The 10,948-nt window shown below is 29.9% G+C and overlaps 1 protein-coding gene across 5 annotated transcripts in view; it reads right to left on the bottom strand.

Moving 5' to 3' along the window:
* Positions 1 to 9,016: 9,016 nt before the first annotated feature.
* CycB3 (cyclin B3) overlaps positions 9,017 to 10,948 on the bottom strand; it is a 46,259-nt gene continuing 44,327 nt past the window's right edge. For all 5 annotated transcript variants that reach the window (XM_035350186.2, XM_035350185.2, XM_035350187.2 and 2 more), the window contains 2 exons: positions 10,734 to 10,864; positions 9,017 to 9,457 (listed from right to left, as the gene is read on the bottom strand). In XM_035350186.2, coding sequence (XP_035206077.1) covers positions 9,385 to 9,457; positions 10,734 to 10,864 — 204 coding nt within the window. In that variant the 3' untranslated portion in view covers positions 9,017 to 9,384. The remainder of the gene's footprint in view (positions 9,458 to 10,733; positions 10,865 to 10,948) is intronic.

The raw sequence follows: 10,948 nt of genomic DNA, 5'->3' as shown, positions 1-10,948 counted from the left end.
CGGCATGGTTCCGCTACGTAGACGATACTTTTACCCTGTTTGAAGGTAATAAAGATGATTTAAATAGAGTTCTTTCAACAATGAATTCTATTGATCCTGCTATTCAGTTCACTTTTGAACTTGAGACTTGCAATTCTCTTCCGTTTCTCGACATTCTGGTCACACGTAACACATCCAACTTCAGTACTACAGTTTACCGTAAACCTTCATCGGTTTGCCTTCCACCACACTTTAAATCATGTCATCCGACTAAACAAAAGTTAGCTTCATTTTATTCCTATGTTTTCCGTGCTCTTCAAGTTTGCTCCTCCAAACTAGCCCTTGATGAAGAACTAAATTATTTAAAAGCAATAGCTATTGACAGGGGCTTTTCACCCAACATTATTAATCAAGCAGTTAAAAAATTCTCATCTCAACACACTAAAAGCCACACTCTTATTTTAGGAGATTATAAAAATTCTGTTGTCATTCCCTTCTTTCCATCAATTAGCTATAAAGTTGCACATATTTTGCAGAAATTTAACTTTCGGGTTGTTTACTCTCCCATCAATAAAATTCCAACTTCTATACTCAAGGACCCCATTCCGGATATGAATTCCTGGGGTATTTATAGGATTCCTTGCCAGTGCGGTTTAATTTACATTGGCCAAACTAAGAGAGCCTTAAAATTTCGCGTCAAAGAACATGAGGCATATGTTAGAAAAAAGGAAACACAGAAGTCTTCTGTTGCTCAACATTGTTGGTCCGAAAATCACACTTTCAATTTTTCTGCTGCCAATATTATTCAAAAAACATCTTCCATTGGAGAACTGGATTTTCTAGAGGCATTTCACATTCATAAAAATCTTTCTGTTCTAGTTAACGATCCTAATTCCAATCCAAATTTGCCTTCGGCTTTTAGAGAAATTATGTTTTAGTTCTGGTTTTGCCAACAGATGGCGCCACTTGCTTATTCTTGTCCAGGTTCTTATCTTATCTAAACATTATTTCCTATCTTGTTCATTTGCGGTTTTGCAGCTGAAGATGATGGTTTGGTAAAACCATCGAAACTAGTCCTGTGAAAATTTTGTGAATTAACGCTGATTTTTGTTGTTTGACTTCTGAATCAGTATTTATGATAATTCAGGGTTCGTACACATTTCTCCACACGGAAATTAAGGACTTAAGAACCTTTGAGCAAATGAAAACTGAATAAATCCAATTAAAAATATTATCTATGCCTGAATTTCACTTTTGTAATACCATTCTAAAAATAAAATAGATCCCTAAGTATGACATTTTATTGTTAAATATGAATTAACATTGAAAGTTTGAAATTAATTAAAATTTGAGAATAATATAAACTTTATGCAATTTACAAGTAGCATTAAATATTTTACACTTATAATAGTTGGATATGTTTGAAAGAAAATAAGTGACATTTATATTTTACTAACAGTTAGCTTTATGTTGATATTATTCTTTCTTTCTTTTTAAATGTCTCATTTTGTCACATACTTGTTCAGTCTAGGTTTAGTAAATAGAAGGTAGATATTATGTCAAGTGTCAGGTTAAAATGAGAAGTAAAATCATAATCAGCATGATTCATAACAAAAGACTGAATGTTGTCACCACTGTTGCTTGTCTAGAGAGAGACCTGCTGATTAGAACAGATCTGAACGGCCTGTTGTAGGCACAGTTGCAAGTTTTGAAAGTGTTGTTGTTACAAAACATTTATGTCTTATAACAACAACACTCAACAAAATATTTATGCGTCATTTTAATTTGAAGCCTTCCCAGATATTTTGGCAAATTTTTATCAATTTCCTTCTCTTTAAGCATCTTTTCTAACAATCAGAAATTTGTCTCAATACACAAACCAATGCTCTGACTAGTTTCTGCATGCTTTATCTGCTAACTTGTCAACCTCTCTACATTATACCTATAAGGGTTTACTTGATCTGATAAAAGTTAAATAGTTCCAAACCCCCAACAGACGTGAAGCAAATTATTGCTATGTCTGAAAGTAACTATAATATCAGACAAAGGCTTAAATAAGCCTCTTATTTAAAAAGAACTTAGGCATGTTCTGATGCTAACAAAATCAATTACAGCTCATGGTGACGTTATTAAACAAGAACAATCAAATTCAAACTTTTAGTGGTCAAAGCTTAAACAATTTAATTTTAATTTAAGCTGGCTCAGTAACTCTATCATATGAGGAAATAGAAATGGGAAATTATAGTGAAGGCTGAAATCATGAACAATGGGGTAATTTGCATAATAACTGTACATATCTTTGAAGAATAATTTTCTTCATGTATTTAGTTTTTTCCTTCAGCAGGTTTCCTTTTCATTTTAGAATTTTTGGATTTAATTAAAGATTTCTGTTATTCCAAAATAAAATTAAAAAAAAAAAAAAAAGTGCTTTTAGAATGTATAGAAAAAGCGGCTAATTTTATTACTTTAGCAATATGAGCATTCAGAAGAAATATGAAATATATATGGTAAGGGTCAGATACAAAGCTGGTGTGCCAGAATTTTTAGAATTCGGTGACACACCGAGAACAAAATCTAGAAATGCAAAACTTTTAGAATTTAGAAAGGCACTAGGCAGCAGAAAGGTTGCAGAGATTGCATCAGGAGGGAAAATGCCTAGTGCCAGCTCGGTGTATGATGCATTAAGACATATTAGGTGAATCTTTTAAAAGCCTAAGTTTTCAATTTTTTTATTAATAAAAAAATTCCTTTCTATAATGCCTGCACATGTGATAAGATTATAAACATTTTTGATCTTTTCCATACTTGTGTCTAGTGAAAAGTAGAGAAAATAAAAGGAGGATAAACATGTTAAAGAGATTCTAGTAACAGAAGTAAAACATTCAAATACAGTCAAAAGTCGTTAATCCAGACCTCAAAGCTACAAACTTTCTTTATAACAGACGGTATACGCTAAGCTAAAATTATCTATCTATTTCAGTTAATGTTGCGGATTGCGTTCTTCCTTATTCTTCGTATTGGATCCGGCTTATTATTTTTTACAGACTGTTAGAGCAATTATATAAAAGTAAGCTTGAACTTTCGATTCTGTCAAATAAAATTTCTGATGCTGGAGCCGCCAAAGGATCTGCAAAGCGAAAGCATGTTTTGATGTCCATTAAACAAGAAGTGGAACTGCTGCAAAAAAATGGATAAAGGCATGAAGAAAGTGGCAAAGAGGTGATTTGTTTCTCTAACCATTCTGAAATCTGTTTATCAATTTCATGCTGCTCTGCGGAAAAGGGGGGGGGGGGGGGAACGTCGCGACGCACAATGAACTGGAAGTTGATCTGTCAGCACAATCCTCATCTTCAGGGCAGATGTTTTTATTTTATTCGGCTTATAATTCCTCACTAATGTAGTGTTTCGTCTCTATGTACTCTGATATAATTTAAATCAATTTCCTCGTCATTATAAATATCATGAATACACATCAAAAAGTTTTCTGGTTGCAATTTTCTAATTTCGACTATGCGTAATGTATGCTTTACGCATGCGCGCGTTGAAAGAAATGTTTAATAAAGTAAACAAATAAATATTAACCTTTTTTTTTTTTTTTGTAAGTTTTGATACCCTTTAGATCATAATTCAGGGTTCGTACACATTTCTTCACATGGAAATTAAGTACTTTTAAGGACCATTACTGAAAAAAATTAAGGACCTATGAGCAAAGAGCAAATTAATAAATTCAATTAAAATATTATCTGTGCTTGAACTTTTGTAATATCTCGCAAAAAACAAAATAGATCCGTAAGTAGGATGCATTATTATTAAACATAACTTAATTAACATAATTATTAATCAGTTTAAGCATAAAATATACTTTATGAAATTTATCAAACAGCATTAAATGTTTTAGACTTACAATAGTTCAGTATATTTGAAAGAAGATAAATAACATTTTATTTACATTTTACTAATAGTTAGTTTCATGTTAATTTTTTTTATGTCTCATTACTTGCTCAATCTAGAGGTTTAGTAAATAGCAGGTAGATTTTATGTCAAACGTCATAGTTTAAAATGAGAAGTAAAATCATAATCAGAATGATTCACAACAGAAGACTGGCTGTTGTCACCGCTCCTGCTTGCCTAGAGAGAGACCTGCTGATCAGAACAAACCTGTAGGCACAGTTAGTAAGTTTTGAAAGTTAGCTGAGCTCTGTCTGACGCCGTTAGTGTCATAGCTTCGTGCAGAATTCCAGGAGTTGTAACTCGGTTAATATACTTTAAGGTTCTATTAAGCCACTAAAGCACTAGAGGTGATAAGTTGCTTTTTATTTTAAATTTCACTAGATGCGAAGAATAAGTTTTACATGAATTTTTATATTTTTGTGTTTTGTGTTCAAGTGTCACTAAATATTTTACACTTATAATATAACTGGACATATTTGAAAGAAGATAAGTTACATTTTAGTTAAGTTTTACCAACAGCTTTTTTATTTTTAATGTCTAATTTTGTCACATACTTGTTCAGTCTAGAGGTTTAGTTAATAGTAAGTAGATTTTATGTCAAGCAGCATAGGTTAAAAAGAGCATTAAAATCATAATCAGCATGATTCATAACAAAAGACTGGCTGTTGTCACTGCTGCTCCTTACCTAGAGAAAGACCTGCTGATCAGAACAAAACTGAGAGGCCTAATGTGAGCACGGTTAACTAGTTTTGAAAGTTAGTTGGGCTCTGTCTGTTGCGTTTAGTGTCATAGCTCCGTGTAGAGTTCCAGGGGTTGTAACCAAGTTAATATACTTTAAGGTTCCAATAAGCCACTAAAGCACCAGAAGTGACACTAAGTTGCTTTGTATTATTTTACGTCTCACTAGATACTAAGAATAAGTTTTACATGAATTTTTACATTTTTGTGTTTAAACCTTGTGCCACACTAAGGAATAATGAAAGGTAATAATAACTCACTTCATTATGCAGAGATAATTTTTAAGAGTACGCAGTTAGTTATGAATTAAATTATGTAGTTAGAAAACCTTAGTCAGTATGGATTTACATGATTACTATTAAATTTTACTTATTTTTTAACAATATTGTTAAAAGTCCCTATTAAAATCCCAATCTAATAAAATTTCACACTTTAAAATACATGCAATTTATGTCATGATTCTTAAACGATATTAGGATAATTATACATTAAAAGCTACACAACAGTCATGTTTTGTAGCAACAACACTCAACAAAATATTTATACATCTTTTTAATTTGAAGCCTTCACACAGACATTTTGGCTTAATTTATATCAATTTTCTTCTCTTTAAACATCTTTCCTAACAATTAAAAATCTGTTTGAATACACAAACCAATGTTCTGACTAGTTTCTGCGTACTTTATCTCCTAAGTTATCAACCTCTCCACAATGTACCTATGAGAGTTTAATTAATTTGGTAAAAGTTAAATAGTCCAAAAACTCCCGACAGACATGAAGCAAGTTATCACTATGTCTCAAAGTAACTACAAAGTCAGATAAACATTTAAATAAGCCTCTTATTTAAAAAGAACTTAAAGGCATGTTCTTATGCTAACCAATTCAATTGCAGTTTGTGGTCATGTAATTAAACAAGAACAATCAAATTCAAACAAAAAAATGTGGAATAGTGGTCAAAGACTAAACAATTTAATTTTAATTTAAGCTGGCTCAGTAACTCTATCGTCATAACAAATTCAAATGTCAGCAGCGATAATGCAAAGAAAAAAGTTGCAAATTATCAGAGCTGGCAACGAGAGATCAGAGGAACTAATGCAACGAGCAAGCAGAGATTAAAAACACATTTCTGTCTTGCACACCAAAAACCTCAGTTTAAAAACTGCATAGCGATTTGCATTCTGGGGAGGAAATAGAAAAGGGAAATTATAAACAACTGGGTAATTTACATCATAATACCTGTATATATATTTGAAGAATAATTTTCTTTCTCTGTATGCATTCAGTTTCTAAGCTGCTAATTTTATTTCTTTAGTAATATGAACATTCAGGAGAAATAGGAAATATATATGATAAGGGCAGGTTATAGAGTTAGTGTGGCAGAATTTTTAGAATTTAGTGACACACCGAGCAACAAAATGTAGAAATGGCAAAAATTTTAGAATTTAGAGCAGGCACTGGAAGCAGAATTTAAAAAGGCACTAGTCAGCAAAGTTTAGGATATACAGAGATAAGTTTAATATTCCATGTGATTGCACCAAGTGGGAAAATGCCTAGCGTCAGACCTGTGTATGATGCATTAAGACATATTAGATGAATCTTTTAAATTGCCAGTTTTCAATTTCTTTGTTAATAAAAAAATTCCTTTCTATAATGCCTGTCCATGTGATAAGATTAGAAGCATTTTTAATATTTTTCCTACTTGTGTCTAGTGAAAAGTAGAGAAAATAAAGGAAAGATAAGCATGTTAAGAAAAAGATTTTAGTATCAGAAGTAAAACATTCAGATATTATGTTTTCATTGTTCTTCCAGATGTTCTCCAAAAAGTAAGAAATTCATTGCAAACTTTCTGCAAAATACATCCATTACGTATTAATACCATAGAGACATTTTTCATTTTCTCACAATTTTCTAAAATCTTCTGGAATGGTGGGTCTATAAATCTTGCTTTCAAATCCTTCTAAACTTTCCAAGTTGCAATGTCTAATGCCCAGAAGAAAAATTACACCTACCAATTTTGTAACAGCAAACAGCCAGAAATATTTTTAAAAAAAATCAGATAGAAAAAGTGTGAAATTAATTTTATAGAGAAAACTGATGCATATTCTGAGAATTCTGAACACTCTGAGACAATTACATGAGAAAACTCTTATCATGAAAAAATTTAAAAGATTATATTTTTTAATCAATATGTTATTTTTTAAATATAATTTCAATATATTACCATAATTTTAATGATATTTATCAATGTTGGAATGTTTAAAAAAAAATCGTCGAAAAATTCTCAAACCATGGAAATTAAAATTTTCTATAGAAACTGATCTTAAAAATCGCCAAAATGTTGATAAGTCGCCAAATTTAGAGCCGTTCAATAAAAGAATTTCACATCCCCAAATGCGAAAAGTTGTTTAAGAGCTCTTCATTAGAAAAAGTGAAATAATTTTGAAATACTTGTTTCACTTCTTGCTCAGAAACTCTAGTATCCCACTATTTATATTAGAAATAGGAACAAATCATAACCCATTCAAATAACCATATTTATCAGTAAACCGTCAAAAATATACCTCCAAACTGCTAATTTACACTCAAAATGGCAGTCGTAAAAACAGACAGAAATTTCACAGGATTAAAATTAAGGACTTTCTGCCGATTTTGGCCAAAATTAAGGACTTTTAAGGACTCTTAAGAACCGTACGAACCCTGTAATTGCTCTTTATTTCATAAATTACGGTTTCGTATTTTTAATTTTATAATTTCAGCATGTCATCTTATTGATCATCAGATTTAAACTGATGATCTATAATCCGGAGTCGCCGAAGTCCCGACGAGTCCGGATTAAAGACTTTTGACCGTATTATGTTTTCATTGTTCTTCCAGACGTTCTCCAAAAAGTAAGAAATTCATCACAAACTTTGTGTAAAATACATCCATTATGTGTTAATAACATGGAGACATTTTTTATTTTGTCACATATCTCTATCGAATTGTGGGTCTATAAATCTTGCCTTTAAATTCTTTTAAATTTTCGAAGCTCCAATGTCTAAAATTCTGAAGAAAAAATATCCCTACAAATTCTGTAATAGCAAAAAGGCAGAAATATTGGGAAGGGGATAATAAAATGTAAAAGGAATTTTATAGAGAAAACTGATGCATATTCTGATATGATTACACAGGAAAAACTCTTACTATGGAAAAATTTTAACAAAGACATTTTTAATTTAACTATATAGCTAATTTTGCTTTTGCTAAGAACCCTTTTTGTAAATTGTGCTTTATACATACATTTTCTATACATTATACCTTGTTTATTTTTCAGATTCAAAATACTGTATTATAAGTTGCCAAAATAAAACATTATAATATGACAGCGAAAAATAAAAATGTTTATTTTAATGTTATTTTTAAGTATAATTTCAATATATTACTATAATTTTAGTAAAATTTATCAACGTTGCAATGTTTTAAAAACAATTGTCGAAAAATTCCCAGATCTCAGAATTAAAAACTTTTTATAGAAACTTATCTTAAAATCGCCAAAATGTTGATAAGTCGCCAAATTCAGAAGCGTTTAATAAAGGCAAAAAGTTGTTTAAGAGCTCTTCTTAGAAAGAATGAATTCCAAAATGCTTGTTTCACTTCTTGCTGAGAAACTAGAGTATCTCATCATTTATATTAGAAATAGGAACAAATTATAACCCATGAACTCATTCAAAAGATAACCATATATGTCAGTGAATCGCCAAATATATTCCTCCAAAATGATAATTTACACTCAAAATGGCACTTGTAAAAATAGACATTTCTGATGATTAAAATTAAGGACCTTCTGCCGATTTTGGCCAAAATTAAGGACTTTTAAAAACCAAAAATCAATTCCAAAAAACTTAAGGACTCTTAAGGACCGTACTAAACCTGCAATTCAATTTGATTGCATAATTAAATGTGAAACAAGACATTGGGTTCCTTAGGCAAAAAGCAAAGAATTTGCATAAAATTTAATTAAAAATGCATCATGTTTAAGACATATTAGGAACACATTTATCTTTGAATAAAAAATATGACAATCAGATTTCTTTATATTCTGACAAGTTTTATAATAGATAATGAACATATTTAAACTGCATTGGAAAACTAATTAAAAACTTAGGCAGAACTTAGGAGATGGGAAGAGGTACACCTTTGATCTGTTTTATATAAATTTTACAAACTGTAATTAAACTTTGTATATTTCTTCTAACTTTGCAAAAAATGTTAAACATTTAATATTTTCTTTTATCCATTTCACTGTAAACAAAAATGCGAAATACTTTCCTTACTTCTAAATGTTTTATAAATGAATACAAGAAAAGAGTAAAATTAAGTGAATTTTTATTTAAAAAATATAAATGGACATCATTTTAATTTGTCAAACATGCTAATCAAAATTGCATTACACACAAAATCCTCATGATGATGCATTGCTTATAACAAGTACAGATAATTTTGCTGAAGAATTAAGATTCTCAGACTTTCAATAAAAATAATAAATTATGTATTTAGATAAGCAGTATTAATATAATTTCAATGATGTCATACAAACAGTCATTCTTCAAGTACATATACTCACACATAAAAATAAGAAAATACAGTATAAAATTTATCTACAGTTTTCATGAAAATTTACAGATGTAAACAAATACATTTAATATGATATACTTGTACCAATGATATAGTAAGCAATTAAGTTTCTTGATCCTCTCTTCTCAATTGCTTTAAATTCAGTGTAGGAACTTTTGCAACTTTGAAGAAAATTCTAAAAGAGAAAATATATATATATATATATATATATATATATATTAAAAGTGTTTTAAAATATAAATAAACTCTATAATAAGTTCAGCTTGACATATAAATTTAAAAGCTACTACAAATACTGGATATCCGGCAACTTTCGTTGTTATAACAATCAACAAAATGAGAATGATCACGTTTTACTCCTTTGTGGATGAAAAATGCTTGGCTGAACCAAGCACAAAGACTACCTACAAAATTATCTCTCACCATGTATATATCCTTCCGAGGGTTATTGACATATCCGATTTTTAATTGAATGTATATTGGAAGAAAAAGAGTCAAGGTACAACATGAAATGGTCATTTTGGAATTATAACCAAGAAAATACTACTTATTCATGAAAATCTGGGGCATTCTGAAATATCAGGGCGAAACTTGTAACATGCTTGAAGAGATATAGTAACTGCCTTCATAAGTGCATTTCACAGCTACGGCATATGCACAGATAAACACCCTTAAAGGAAATACTTAATCAAAAGAGTGTGAAAAGGAAAGCAATAAACAGAAAATCAAGTAAGCAAACTTCAAGGATGAATATTTTACTAAGCAAGGAGTATTTTTTTAAATTACTTAACAAAATTTTTAATGCAAAGTCCTGCGTATACGTAAATTGATTTCTTTTATTTTTAAATAGTATTGACTTACAGAATACACCAAACCTGAATGTTTTGGGAAATATATTTGTTATTCACCTTTATAAATTTAATTTTATTAATATAATGGTATTAATAAACAAAGGTGCTGTATTTCAATATTTTTTAAAAAATGGAGAATCTTAAAAACAGTAAATCCATAAACATAAGTCCATGACCACGATCATCAATAATCATCTTCTCTAAGATGACAACCCCTACACTAAAACAAAATTATCTGAAACTATGAATAGGTAAGTTAGAAATATTTGCTGAAATTTCAATGACATTTTCATTCATTTGCATAACATCTCAAAGGATATATCAAAATAATTCTCTAAGCTCCCAGTAATGGTTCTATTGACCTAAAAAATTGAATCTGCTCATATTTAACATTTGATTATGGATACCATGCTATTTAATAGACATCTAAAATATAGTCTACAATATTTAAGTATACCAAAAAAATTCTTAGTTAACTTAGTTCTTAATTTCACTTAATTACAATTTAACTAGAGCAATACTAAAGGTAATATTTAAATTTTTAAAAAAATCGTATCTTTGAAAAATAGGCTTTGCTACAGGAAAAAAAAAAGTACTTACTCATGAGAATATTTTTTGCGAATAGTTTGTAGCTGCTTATTGGGTACAGCAGATATATTTTTATTCAATGATATCACAAGGTCACTCAACTCATTTTCTTGATAGCCAGAATAATACTGCAGAGTAGGAGTCTGGAAAAAGAATATTCTGTATATGATACATTCATTTACAGCAGCATCTTTCTAGAATTTTAATATTATGCACATTACAGTTTT

Source organism: Stegodyphus dumicola, chromosome 5 (genome assembly GCF_044657685.1).
Source record: "Stegodyphus dumicola isolate Sdum_Otavi_A_Nest chromosome 5, ASM4465768v1".
In the NCBI taxonomy this organism is placed as follows: Eukaryota; Metazoa; Arthropoda; class Arachnida; order Araneae; family Eresidae; genus Stegodyphus; species Stegodyphus dumicola.
Note: the sequence above shows the minus strand (reverse complement) of the source record. Positions and strands in the feature narration are given on the sequence as shown.